This window comes from Sinocyclocheilus grahami, unplaced genomic scaffold, assembly GCF_001515645.1.
Source record: "Sinocyclocheilus grahami isolate Dianchi unplaced genomic scaffold, SAMN03320097.WGS_v1.1 scaffold814.1, whole genome shotgun sequence".
Lineage (NCBI taxonomy): Eukaryota > Metazoa > Chordata > Actinopteri > Cypriniformes > Cyprinidae > Sinocyclocheilus > Sinocyclocheilus grahami.
This window is the reverse complement of record NW_015505993.1, coordinates 62,699-76,942: the sequence shown is the minus strand read 5'-3', so window position 1 is coordinate 76,942 and position 14,244 is coordinate 62,699. Positions and strand designations below refer to the sequence as shown.

General features: G+C 37.1%; 3 protein-coding genes across 3 annotated transcripts in view; 1 reads left to right on the top strand and 2 right to left on the bottom strand.

Annotated features, from left to right (window-relative positions):
* The window catches only part of prph (peripherin), a 5,854-nt gene extending 4,151 nt beyond the window's left edge, over positions 1–1,703 (bottom strand). Inside the window, exon 1 of the mRNA XM_016246844.1 lies at positions 1,692–1,703. Within this exon, the coding sequence (XP_016102330.1) occupies positions 1,692–1,703 (12 nt within the window). The remainder of the gene's footprint in view (positions 1–1,691) is intronic.
* A 4,746-nt stretch (positions 1,704–6,449) lies between these two features.
* On the bottom strand, positions 6,450–8,962 carry LOC107562244 (tubulin alpha chain-like). The gene is made up of 4 exons (XM_016246852.1): positions 8,586–8,962; positions 7,860–8,082; positions 7,623–7,771; positions 6,450–7,504 (listed from the first exon to the last, which is right to left on the bottom strand). Exons 1-4 carry the CDS (start codon positions 8,586–8,588, stop codon positions 6,524–6,526), a joined length of 1,356 nt encoding a protein of 451 aa, XP_016102338.1. The 5' UTR covers positions 8,589–8,962; the 3' UTR covers positions 6,450–6,523.
* An 11-nt stretch (positions 8,963–8,973) lies between these two features.
* LOC107562236 (tubulin alpha chain-like) lies at positions 8,974–12,339 on the top strand. Its single transcript, XM_016246843.1, has 4 exons — positions 8,974–9,452; positions 10,945–11,167; positions 11,246–11,394; positions 11,475–12,339. The coding sequence occupies exons 1-4, from the start codon at positions 9,450–9,452 to the stop codon at positions 12,030–12,032; spliced, it is 933 nt and encodes a 310-aa protein (XP_016102329.1). The 5' UTR covers positions 8,974–9,449; the 3' UTR covers positions 12,033–12,339.
* The last annotated feature ends 1,905 nt before the right edge of the window (positions 12,340–14,244 follow it).

The window sequence follows — 14,244 nt, the reverse complement described above, 5'->3', positions numbered from 1 at the left end:
TTCCACCAGGAGGGAACAGTTAGTGAAAAAGTCTGTGAAAGTGATGTTGTGCCTTTTTTAGATGGCACAATAATATATAGTCTCTCTCTCTCTGTATATATATATATATATATATATATATATATGAGTGATTCTGTAATTGCAGGTACATTTGGTGTCCGAAGTCATTATTTTTTTTCAGCTTTTTTCAAATGGTTATATTTTTAATTAGTTTAATACTGTGTCACTCATTGTTATGAATTACAAGATGTTACAGTCCATAACAATATAATATTTTTTGCAAAAAGTGTCTTAAATAGCTGAAAATCATATTTAAAAAAAATTATAACTTTTTTCTTATAAAAATGTGTGTCCGTAAATCTTGCATCAACTCTGTTACCGTACCATATTTTGCCTTTAAATTAGTGGAATTATCTCCCACAACTATGTAAGTTACAGGAAATGATGTCACTTTCCCTCACTGTTAAGATCTGAAGCACTGAAAAGTATATGTACTCTCAATAAGAAAATATTTTAATCTAAAAAGTTCTTACACCAAGAGTTATTTTATAAAGTGTCAAATCTGTTACCACAATATCAAAAGGAAAACAGATTTTTTTCATTGATCACACTTTGTGTTATTTAAAAGTCTTTTAATCATGCTTTCTGTAGTGCCATGTGCTCTTAGCATTTATGCTAGCAAGTGGAGTTTTTGGCAAAAAATAAAGAAAATTGTCAATTCTGTTACCGTCAAACTCTGTTTCCAATGTAGAGTAACAATGCTGACAATGAATTGACAGTCCATCGGATAATTCTGTCACTTTACAATTATGTTACTTAAAGGGTCAACTCTGTTTATGAACTATTTTCACAAAAAACAATAAAATTGTTGTTTAAAATCTACTAAACATTATTGATTTATTTTTGCACCCTTATAATATTTCAACAACATTTGTTTTTTTAATTGGATGTTGTATATAAAAAATTTTCAGATGAAAAATATTTGCTCCAAGTGGACGGTTCTGTGAAGACATAAGTATTATTATTTTTTATTGTAAAGGTATGCATAGGTGAAATATTATCTCAGTTTCAAGTGATGGAATGTAAGGACTGTTTGTCTAATGAAACAAGAAGGATTTTTCCTGTTATGATTTGTTGTTATTTCTACACATTGTCTAATTTGTTCATAATAGTGTTGACAAACAATACCATAAAGACATCTGTTTTTTCATTAAAAGTAAAAAAAGGAAGTAACTTGTGTTTGGCAAGCACTGAATTATTAAAATTAAATATGTTTTCCAATAAATTACTGAAAAAAAATCTGTTAGTGAAAATTTTTTTCCTTAACTTTCTGCAATGCCAAATGGATCTACAATTATAGAATCACCCATATATATATATATATATATGTATGGGTGATTCGCAGGCAGAGCCATTCGCTAAGACCCGCCCCCCTTAGTTACTCTTGCTAATTAAGCTGCAAATTTGCGCATGCACCGATTTCGTGGACGGTGTGAAATGGGCATAAAGCAGAATTTTAATAAAGTTCTAGGAGTGTTGGTTAAAGTCGTTCAATGGGTACTTTCAAAGTACACGCACAGTAGCATAATGCCTTTCATCATAAAGTCTGAATAGGCCTACATTAGGTTGTGTGTGTAGCCTATATATGGAGCATTAGTTGTAAATGCCTCATCCATTAGACACAGTCTAACCACGTTAGGCATGATGAGGATGATGGGAGGGTCCCTGCTGCAGTTTCTTTGTCTCTGTTCATTTCATTCGCTGCCACACCCATATAACATGAACATCATTATGCAGACATAGCATAGCCTACTGTTATTTGTAAAGATCAAATCTTATTGTATTCAACCATAATATCACCTAAAGCCTCTGAAGTGATATCTGCAAGTTTCTCCACTAAAGCAATGCTCTTTTCTTTTGTCCTCTGTATCAAAATAAACATATTTTCTCCATCCTGAACAAACTTAAAATAGTCTATATTCAGTTCAGTTATATATCCATAATGCCAGTGTAACCAAATTAATAAAAAAAAAAGAAGAATATTATAATTATGACAGTTAAACAAAAGCTTAATCTTTTAGAATCTATAACATCATTAGAAATGGGGCCCAAAGAGATTTCTAGCTTTGGCACATTTAACTTAGTGTAAAACCCATTATAATTTTTACTCTTAACAGTAAAAAGAAAAAGAAAATTCTCTCATTATTTACTCACCCTTGTGTTACTCCAGACCTGTATGTCTTTTCTCAGCCGAGCACAATTTTGAAAATTTAATTTATAATATTAACGGAACTGAATGAAGCATTTTAAATATGACAGTGTATGATAGAAGTTAAATTCAATGCAAAAGAACCAAAATTAATCTCTTAAACATCCACTGACCACAGGAGTTGTGGATGATGGTTGATCTGACTTGTTTCAAATGTTGCTCTTTGTTGTGATGAAATTTTCTGCTGCTTTAAATATGATTTGTGCAAACATCTATCTTTTTGAATAACTCAAGCATGAGTAGTTCAGTGACTCACTCATTAAGAGTGAGTGAGTGAATGTTTCATATTTAAGTATTTCATTTCATACTTGCACCCTAAACTTGTCACTGAGACAGTACCATTAATGATTACTTAGTCATTTGTACCCTTAAGATGATACATTTTAGGGGTAAATAAGGTACAAAGATGGCCCTTTGAGGGTAGTGCCCCAGTGACAAAACCGTTGTACCTCTAATATAATTTTTTTTCCTGAGTGCATTATTCTAATTGATTATATTTGAGAATTTGACATATGAGATAACATATTTCGTAATGTTTGTTAATCAACATGTTTTCTACAAAAACATGTAGAACGATATGAACAATTATTTTGCAGACTGAAGCACATACAGTGCTACAATAATTCATACATAGCTTCCACTTTTTTCCTTTGCTCGGTCAATAAAGTCATCATCACTGAAACAGTATGACAAGCATGCCATTTTCTAAAGAAATACTTGGCATCCATAAAATAAGGATTTTTGTATATAACAATTATCATTATTTCTGAGGCAATTAGTGATTGATTCTTATGCAGTTAGTATTACTAAAAGATGGGAATTTTTCAAGGGGTCATGACATTTTATTATTTTAATGTTCCTTTAATTAAAAGTTTTTTTGCACAAAAGTGGAAAAATTATTATTTTTATTTCACTCCATTTGTCCTGACGACAGACTCAAGTGTGTGGACTGTGTCAGAAAGCGAATGTACATGTGTTTACTGTATCCAGTGTAGACAAGGTAGCGGCAGTAATTGTCGCAACGCGACACTCGCATTAAAGGGGTCATACGATGTGATTTAAATTATTCCTTTCTCTTTGAAGTGTTACAAGCAAAGAAGATCTGTAAAGTTGCAAAGACTAAAGATTCAAATCCAAAGAGATATTCTTTATAAAAGTTAAGAGTCAACCACGCCTACCTAAAACGGCTCGTTCTAACACGCCCCCACATGTCTACGTCACTGTGTGGGAATATTTGCATAATGCCACCCAAATGTTCACGCAAAGAAAGAAGGCGTAACTTTTATTCTCGCTGTAGTATTGTTGCTGCCGCCATGTCGTGAAGGCGCTGTGTGTTTCGTTGTAAAAGCAAAACTACTTTGTTTGGCCTTCCAAAAGAGGATGATATCTGCTTCGTCATGCCTGGAGCTGATCCGTGCTGGTCTCTGAGGGAATACAACAACTTTGCGCTGTGGATCGCCGGATCGGCTTTCACCGTGGACGAAGCAGAGTCCAGCCTGGGGTCAGCACATGTGGTTGCCGAAAGCCCACCAGCCACTCCTTTGTCGAATCCGCCGCCCGCCACCGCTCACTCTAGCCCTCCAGCCGCCGCTCACTCTAGCCCGCCGTGTGTTTCGTTGTGAAAGCAAAACTACAGGTGCATCTCAATAAATTAGAATGTCATGGAAAAGTTCATTTATTTCATTAATTCAACTCAAATTGTGAAACTCGTGTATTAAATAAATTCAATGCACACAGACTGAAGTAGTTTAAGTCTTTGGTTCTTTTAATTGGGATGATTTTGGCTCACATTTAACAAAAACCCACCAATTTACTATCTCAACAAATTAGAATATGGAGACATGCCAATCAGCTAATCAACTCAAAACACTGCCAAAGGTTTCCTGAGCCTTCAAAATGGTCTCTCAGTTTGGTTCACTAGGCTACACTCCAGAACAAAGGCCTCCTGTAGCGAATCTATGCGTTTTTGTAAGAAAAATATCCATATTCAAAACGTAAGAATAACTTTAATTTAGAGTTCAGCTTTGCGCATGTGCCGCTCAGAAGTGCGCAGAATGCAGAAGCGCAGGGGAGAATTCAAAACAAAACAATGGTCACTAATTAGAAGTACAAAACTTCTACTTCAAGATTTGTAAAGAAGAATGTCAGAGATATAAGCCAAGAGGAGACTGGTTTTCCTTTGCTAAAGTAAGGAAACTTTGCTTCCTTTTCTCCTGTAAACAAACGTTGGTTTTCACATGCAGTAAAGCTGAACTCATACGTCATCCGCCCGGAACTGCTTCTGTGTACAACTGTTGGCACAAGCTACATTAAAGTGATTATTACATTTGATTTTTCTTACAAAAACGCATCGATTCGCTACAGGAGGCCTTTGTTTACCCCCCAGAGCCGTGTGAGACACTTTTTTTTAATGGATAGGCGATTTTTATTTAACTTCTTTTGGACTGATGCATGCAACACCTGCTGAGTGCCATTAAACAGCTTGAAAGATCAAAGACAATTTTTAATATAACTCCGACTGAATTCGTCTGAAAGAAGAAAGTCATATACACCTAGGATGACTTGAGGGTGAGTAATTTATGGGCTAATTTTCTTTTTTGGGTGAACTAACCCTTTAAGCATAATCGAGTCAGCCATTAGCGATTGGATGCCAGTGAGCGGGGCCTATGGTGAGAAGATGACTCGTTGATGTCTTGCTCTGGAGGCAGTGTTTATGTAAATGTTTGTGCCCCCGTGACTTTCTTTCATTGTCTCTACATAGTTTTAATAATTGTCACTACCTGACACATTTAATTGGAGTTTCTAAGAAAAATCTGTGAGATACTTTAAATTAGCAATAAAAACATTTAACATATGCATGGATTATGTGAAGATTGGGAATGTTTATGATATTCCAATATTTCAAATGTAACAGAATTTCTAATTTGTCTGTGATGTGCTTTTACATCAGTACCACATAAATCAATCAATCAATTTACATACCTGCACAATAACTTTACTAAAAAGTACAAAAAAGTGAAAATAATTATTAGTCATTATAATACCTTGAGTAGCATAAATTGTACCTAAAATTACAAACAATTTCCAATTCATTCATTGTAGTATTAATTATAGTTATATACATTTTTAGGAGACTTCACACAATTAGCATTGTTTTGGTCAAAATTGTGCTTTTAAAAAGATAATAAACTCATTTAAATCATTATTTGATTTGGAAACGGAAATATTTGTCATTCACAAAAGCTTGACATGCAGACTAACTAGTTAAGACCAACTGAAAAACAGGAGGATGTTTTGAAAGTTAGTTTTTCTACATAGTAAATCAAACTGTTTTATTTCCAAAGATCAAGGAAAAACAAAAGGTCAGTTAATTCTTGATGTCCCCTTAAATTTATTCAAAACATGATCAAAACGTGATCTTCCTGATAATGTTTGGGGTTCAGACACACTCTCTCTGTTTAAATCTAGATTAAAGACACATCTCTTTGGCCAAGCTTTCAAATAATGCATCTCATAATCTTGTACTGCAGTTATATCTGATCAAATTCACATTATTATTCTTTAGTTTGGGTTAAACAAATCAATTTTGCTTGGTTGGAACAGCAGCTACGCTAATTATGTCTCTATTTGTTTCTCTGTTTCTGCTGGGATTGACATCCCGTGGTAACTAGGATTGACACAAGCTTCAGTCTGGATCCAGAACACCTGAGAAGAGATGATGCCAACCCCTCAGAGGATCTCAGATGATGCCAACCCTGAAACAACATACAGAACTACCACATTTTGCTATAAGTTTGATTGCATCATATAATAATTGCTGTTAATAGTGTTCCTCATCTGTTTGATTAGGTCTTTAATAGATTTTTCCGTACATTTCTGCCATATGTACATTAACTGACAGTCACCACTGATAAGCTACCACTAAATATTGTAGAAACTTCATTTGTTGTAAAGTTGCTTTGCTATGATTTGTATCGTGAAAAGCGCTGTACAAATAAACTTGAATTGAATTGAATCAAAAGCATATGAATGTTCATTTTAAGGTTTTTATTGAGTTCCTTAAACAAACAAACAAACAAAAAAGCACACAGAATATGCACAATTAGCTTTCGTTGTAACATTTGTCAGCAAATTACACACATATAAGCTAACATATAACATATAAGCTAATTTTTTAAGCTTGTGAAATTATTCAGTCTAAAGGCTACCTGCTATTCATTTTCATTCTGGAGAAGGCATGACAATGAAGGAAATCTAATACTCCTCTCCCTCCTCTTCTCCTTCTCCCTCGACTGAATCTACACCCACCTCCTCATAATCTTTCTCCAGGGCTGCCATGTCTTCTCTAGCCTCAGAGAACTCTCCCTCCTCCATACCTTCACCTACGTACCAGTGCACAAAGGCACGCTTAGCGTACATCAGATCAAACTTATGATCAAGCCTGGCCCAAGCCTCCGCAATAGCAGTGGTGTTGCTAAGCATGCACACTGCTCGCTGCACCTTAGCCAAATCACCTCCAGGTACAACGGTAGGGGGCTGGTAGTTGATACCGACCTTGAAACCAGTTGGACACCAGTCCACAAACTGGATGGAGCGCTTGGTCTTTATGGTGGCAATGGCAGCATTTACATCTTTAGGTACAACATCACCACGGTACAACAGACAGCAAGCCATGTACTTGCCGTGACGTGGGTCACATTTGACCATCTGATTAGATGGCTCAAAGCAAGCATTAGTGATCTCAGACACTGAGAGCTGCTCATGGTAAGCTTTCTCAGCAGAGATCACAGGAGCGTAAGTTGCTAAAGGAAAATGGATGCGTGGATAAGGCACCAAGTTGGTCTGAAACTCAGTTAAGTCAACATTCAAGGCGCCGTCGAACCGTAGGGAGGCAGTAATGGAGGACACGATCTGACCTATCAGCCTGTTAAGGTTGGTGTAAGTGGGACGCTCGATATCAAGGTTTCTACGGCAGATGTCATAGATGGCCTCATTGTCGACCATGAAAGCACAGTCTGAGTGCTCGAGGGTGGTGTGGGTGGTAAGAATGGCATTGTAGGGCTCCACCACAGCAGTAGACACCTGTGGAGCTGGGTAGATGGAGAACTCAAGCTTGGACTTCTTTCCATAATCAACAGAAAGGCGCTCCATCAGTAAAGAGGTGAAACCAGAACCAGTTCCTCCTCCAAAGCTGTGGAACACCAAGAAGCCCTGAAGTCCAGTGCACTGGTCAGCCTATGAAGAGAGGGAATGGAAAGAAACAGTTATCAAGTCTACCATATTTAATATTGCATTAAAACCTAAACAAATGTTGAATGTAAACAGGCTGACTGCGATTACAAGGATGACTTACCAGTTTGCGAACCCTGTCAAGAACCAGATCAATGATCTCTTTGCCAATAGTGTAATGGCCACGAGCGTAGTTGTTAGCTGCATCCTCCTTTCCGGTGATCAGCTGCTCAGGGTGGAAAAGCTGACGGTAAGTTCCGGTGCGAACCTCATCTGAACCGCAAAAAAGAGTGTGGAGAGAATGAAAGCTGTGAAGCTTGTGGATTAACAAAAAGAGACGACTAATCGGGCAATTACTAACCAATCACAGTGGGCTCCAGATCTACAAACACTGCCCTGGGAACATGCTTGCCAGCTCCTGTCTCACTGAAAAAAGTGTTGAAGGAGTCGTCCCCTCCACCAATAGTCTTATCACTGGGCATCTGTCCATCCGGCTGAATCCCATGCTCAAGGCAGTAAAGTTCCCAGCAGGCGTTGCCAATCTGGACACCGGCTTGACCCACATGAATGGAAATACACTCACGCTGTTGTGGAAAAGGAAAATAAATGACTCTGTCATAAACATTTATCCTGAAAATCAGGATAATTACCAGTACTGAGACACAATGAGGCTTTATAAAATGTAATTTTCAAATGATATATTTGATTACACACCATATTTAATTCAAATTCATATTAATTTTCTAACAAACGTAGAAAAGTATGCTTTTGTGTAATGTGTAATTATCCAAGCTAGGCAACAATAGCATGCAATGTGCAAATACCATTATATTTCAAAAACTGCAAAATCAGTTTTTGAGAAATATATAACATAGCTATTTAGCTGTAGCTGTAGCTTTTTAGGCTCTCAAACCAGAAATGTTGTCTTATGAATAATAGACAGCTCATCATGCTTCTCTGACTCCTAACACTACCAACAATAAATTACAAGAACTGTGCAAAACCCTCTGATTAAAGTGCAAAACAGCCAAATAAGATGAACATTATAAGGCAGAAAATTAACAGAGAAATTAAAGTATTCACTTACCATTTTGTCGTTTTTCCCAGCTGCTGCAGACGCTGATATGTGCTGATCTCACTGCACAGAAGATGGAGATGTCGCTATGACAGAGCAAGCTGCAGGAGGGAGTGGCTCAGCTTATGAACAACCAAATACATCTTCTCCAAATACACACTCCAAACAAAATACAGTACAATGCACAGAAACTATAAGATAGATTACAAACATCACACAAAGTGGCATTCGTGTGATATCATTAGACTGAATTAAACCGGCATCCTAAAAATCATTTAAAATTATATTTGAATATTATGTCATTCATGTTGGTTTTTTAAATAAACCTACTTAAGACAATTATTTTAACACATTCAGAACAGACCGATAGTTACACAACAATAGACGCGTTTTAGATGCTTAGAAAATATTTCTAGGGCCAATCTAAACGCACCAGGGCCACCGCCCGTCTCTGCTGCAGTACATGACGTCAGTGCTGCAGACTACCAGAAACTGTTCAACAAGCACCATGTATAGCCTACTGTAGAATGTAAAATAAATCTTTCTGGTTTTGAAAGAGAACTTGAACTGACTGACTCGGTGTCATAGCTATAGCGCTTTTATTTCATTTTTAAAGTGTAGCCTACATAAAATGCGCTCTATAAAGTAATAATTATTTCAAATGATCCCCAGAGATTGTTCATAAATCAACGGCGTGCAGAAAGCCTGAATGAAACAAGTGTAGCCTAGTAGGTCACATACCCTGACGCTCTGTCGCGCTATAAAAGCGGTTCGACTCGAGGATTGCGCGAAGTTACTACATCGACTCTTCGCCGTCGACAACAGTAACGCAGTACAGCAAAATATTGTTTCCAGGTTATTCCAAAGTATACGAAAATGGTGAGTAGCTGACTAGCTGTATTATTACATTTTAGGCTATATTATTTTAAAGAAAGCATATGCTAAATCTTGTGTACATTATAATTATGAGGCAGGTTACAGAGGGAGCACACCTGTGCCATCGCTTTAATAAACTGCATCTGCTCGATATATTCCTGCTGAATATTCTAGTGAATATTGTTGACTCTGCTATTTTGTATCGGGATGTGTGACCGCTTTTCGTCTGTTAGATGCTGATGAACTTATGCTCTTTGTGATTTTCAGTTTTAAACACGGCGATAGGCTACAATATTAAAACACCTATACAATGTATAATAGACAATTGTGGTCAAATAGGCTACGCCTTAAATATATTAGACCTTTTGCGGTCAAATCCATTGATTGTCTTACTTAACAGAGGTTTAATTCACCAGGACATGTATTTATTTATGTTTGGACTAAAACGTTTGGTTTTGTTTAGAACTATCCTTGCTTATAGGAATCGTTTATTGTTTTGTGAAATTTCAACATAAAGGCATAGCAGTGAGTGCACACTGCGGCATATGCAGACAGTCATAATCGCATTAAATGCACTACTCCAAATAAATAATCTACTCTGGCAAGCTAAGCCCAGGAAACATATGCTGTAGCCTATAGAAACAGTATTCAACAGTGCTTTAAACAAATTCAGTTATTCCCATCAGCAAAGAAATTATGTATAAACCCAGAATAATAAGCCTTGGTATGGATTGAATTTATATTGCATAGACTGTAGATTGAAACAGTGCTGCAATTTGGTAAAATGGCTTAAACCCATGTTGCCAGGCAAGAAAAAGGGAACAGCCAGGTGGAGCTTGAGCTTTTCAAATAGGAGAGGAGGAGGCAGGTGGCATCCATGGTTGCTCTTGCCTCTGTGGCCATATTCAGTCTTATACCTAAAGCAAAGAATTGCATGTTATTATGTCAAATTTATTTCAACACCCAATTTACATTGGCAAAGTATGTGCATTTCTATCTTAAAAACACGTAGTAAGTCAAAATGATATAAGGCTGCAACTATTATATAATAAAACTGTTGCTTTTCTTCTTTAAAGCAGTGTGAGTGTATTTCCATTCATGTGGGGCAAGCTATTTTATATCGTCTGGCATTTCACTTTGCATGCCATTGTTGCCTAGCTTGGATAATTACACATCTGAAAATGGTGTTGGTCTCATATTTTTAGAGTTAAGGATATCATAGCACAACTTACAATGTTTACCTAATAACATGTTTTGTTAGACAATTTATATGAATTTGAATTAAATATGGTGTAATCAAATATATCATTTGAAAATTACATTTTATAAAGCTTCATAATCATTTTTAGTCATTTAGTCACTTAGCAGACGCTTTTATCCAAAACAACAAAAGAGCAACAATATATATATACATTGTGTCTCAGTACTGGTAATTATCCTAATTTTCAGGATAAATGTTTATGACAGAGTCATTTATTTTCCTTTTCCACAACAGCGTGAGTGTATTTCCATTCATGTGGGTCAAGCCGGTGTCCAGATTGGCAACGCCTGCTGGGAACTTTACTGCCTTGAGCATGGGATTCAGCCGGATGGACAGATGCCCAGTGATAAGACCATTGGTGGAGGGGATGACTCCTTCAACACTTTTTTCAGTGAGACAGGAGCTGGCAAGCATGTTCCCAGGGCCGTGTTTGTAGATCTGGAACCCACTGTGATTGGTTAGTAATTGCCTGATTACCAGTCTCTTATGGTTAGTCCACGAGCTTCACAGCTTTCATTCTCTCCACACTCTTCAGATGAGGTTCGCACCGGAACTTACCGTCAGCTTTTCCACCCTGAGCAGCTGATCACCGGAAAGGAGGATGCAGCTAACAACTACGCTCGTGGCCATTACACTATTGGCAAAGAGATCATTGATCTGGTTCTTGACAGGGTTCGCAAACTGGTAAGCCATCCTTGTAATCGCAGTCAGCCTATTTACATTCAACATTTGTTTAGGTTTTAACTCAATATTAAATATGGTAGACTTTTTTAGCAACTTATGCTCCTGTGATCTCTGCTGAGAAAGCTTACCATGAGCAGCTCTCAGTGTCTGAGATCACTAATGCTTGCTTTGAGCCATCTAATCAGATGGTCAAATGTGACCCACGTCACGGCAAGTACATGGCTTGCTGTCTGTTATACCGTGGTGATGTTGTACCTAAAGATGTAAATGCTGCCATTGCCACCATAAAGACCAAGCGCTCCATCCAGTTTGTGGACTGGTGTCCAACTGGTTTCAAGGTCGGTATCAACTACCAGCCCCCTACCGTTGTACCTGGAGGTGATTTGGCTAAGGTGCAGCGAGCAGTGTGCATGCTAAGCAACACCACTGCTATTGCGGAGGCTTGGGCCAGGCTTGATCATAAGTTTGATCTGATGTACGCTAAGCGTGCCTTTGTGCACTGGTACGTAGGTGAAGGTATGGAGGAGGGAGAGTTCTCTGAGGCTAGAGAAGACATGGCAGCCCTGGAGAAAGATTATGAGGAGGTGGGTGTAGATTCAGTCGAGGGAGAAGGAGAAGAGGAGGGAGAGGAGTATTAAGATAATTTTTTCTTCTCCAGGTCAGTTACAGCTTTGCATCATTAATCAGTTTTAGTCAGAAATGTAAATGAAATGAGGCGTTAAAGGTGACAAATGACATGTCAAGTGAGTATTCAGCTTGTAAAGAATATGTAGAAAACATTTGTTCTTTAGATCATGTCAATCACATATTTAATGCTGTAGGCAACTGAGATTGAGACATATTTTGTGATTCCTCCAATTAGTGTGTGTAGATCACATTGAGAGGCACTGACCTTACTGACGTCTGCAATAAAGTGATCATTTCAAGACACGAGTTGCGTATGTTTTCACTGACACCCCATTAAAACATTCACTTTATATACACACACACACAAACACACAAAATATATAGACATCTTCATAGACATATGAGAATGTCTATTTTCTTTTCCCCTAATGACATACTGTAGTTAAAGGTGGGGTAAGTGATTTCTGGTAGCCAATGTTGACATTTGAAATCACCAAAACAAACACGCCCCTACCCCAAAAGGGTCTCGCCCCTATTTTGATAGCTCCACCCCACACATACATACGCAACCCAGGCAATGATTAGCTCTGTGAAACAAAGCAAAACCAATGTTACACCGTGTCTACACCGGACGCAAGTGGCGCAGCGCAACACAATACTATGGAACTCATTATAATCAGAGATGCGGTCTACACCAGATATATATACATATCTATGGTCTACACTGGATGTGGCGCGGCGTTACATGACAAATCCCCGACAGAAAACTGCGGCTGCGTTCTATTTATGACTTATTGACACAAATTTCAAATGATTTTCAACGGTCGCTTTGTCGCGTCCAGTGTACTAGACAGACTTTAGCTGTTGCGGCGCAGACACTGTGTTACTCACCTATCGAGAAGAAACAAAGCAACCTCGGCGTCCGATCGCAGGCCTTCCGCTCCTTGAGTTCTCTTCAGCGCTGGAAAGCTGATCCGATATTTACACAGGTCCTACTTCTTGCCTTAAGCCTTTGTTTGTTCTGCAGACGTTTTCCTCTTTTGTTTTTTATCTGCCATCTCTATCTTTCTGTTGCTCGGCTCACTAATGTCCATCCTGTGCACTGAATGCTCTCTCCTCCACATCATGAGTAGACACGCCCCTTACTGCTGATTGGCTACAAGTTTGTTTTGCTAGTCGGCCCGAATCAGTTTTCTAAAGCATTTTTGAAAAATCACTTACCCCACCTTTAAACATTTAACATGAAGTATACCATATTCTAAAATTAATATCACAAAAGAATAAGACAAAATTCATTAGATTCACATTACAAATTGTATTAAGGAATGCATTTACAATATAATACTCCTATAATATCTACTAAACATTAAAATGGTAACGTTTAAATGGTTAGCATTTTAAAAAATAAATCAACTGTCAAATGTAATTTTACTTATGTATTTAAAAAAGTGGGACTGTAAAATGTTATTTTAATATTGGAAAACTACATTTGTCATGATATGGCACTGTAGTACTCCGAATTTTAGTCCAGTATACCTATTTTCCAGTGGCATTGTGTTGAAGCCAGTGCAATGTTGTTCTGTATTCATTTCTATTTTAACCACACTAAACAGCCTCTATAGACACTTTATTTTTCCTTTCATTCTAAAACGTAAATTATGAATTATTTTTAATACAATTTTTTCATAAAAGTTTTTAATAAAGTTTTACACACCTTAATTATGTATTTAAAAACTAAATCAAAGCCAGCTTGTGATGGTATAAAAAATATAATTGCTTGATATAATGATAAAAATATGTTCTAGGAATCAAAACTAGGATTAGTTTTGATTCCTAGAACATATTTTTATATTTGACCGTGTTACCTGATGACATGAATTCCCTCATGTATGGCCATATTTGCAACTCAACTTTAGCACATTCATGAGCTCATTTTATGCATGTCACAGTTGAAGCTCAGAAAGTGTTATTATACAGGTCACAAAATATTAATTTGTTTTAATATGAATTTGTCCCTTGCGATACCAGTAAGTGATGTAAAGAACAGCAATGTTAAAACAGGGGCTAAATAATTCAAACCAAGCTGCATTAAGGGAAAAAAAAAACCTACAACTCAAATATATTATATACTGACATCTCATTACATATTGATCACTTTCAGTATGTCATTAAACAAATAAACTTCAGAAAAGCTTACATTTGTAAACTATTATGCAGGTTCTG

Excerpts from the sequence above, each read along its gene's own strand:
- LOC107562236 (XM_016246843.1), top strand. Across the intron at positions 11,168-11,245 it reads TCTGGAACCCACTGTGATTG|ATGAGGTTCGCACCGGAACT; the intron begins GTTAGTAATTGC and ends CACACTCTTCAG. Across the intron at positions 11,395-11,474 it reads TTGACAGGGTTCGCAAACTG|ACTTTTTTAGCAACTTATGC; the intron begins GTAAGCCATCCT and ends TAAATATGGTAG.
- LOC107562244 (XM_016246852.1), bottom strand. Across the intron at positions 7,772-7,859 it reads TCTGGAGCCCACTGTGATTG|ATGAGGTTCGCACCGGAACT; the intron begins GTTAGTAATTGC and ends TTTGCGGTTCAG. Across the intron at positions 7,505-7,622 it reads TTGACAGGGTTCGCAAACTG|GCTGACCAGTGCACTGGACT; the intron begins GTAAGTCATCCT and ends CTCTCTTCATAG.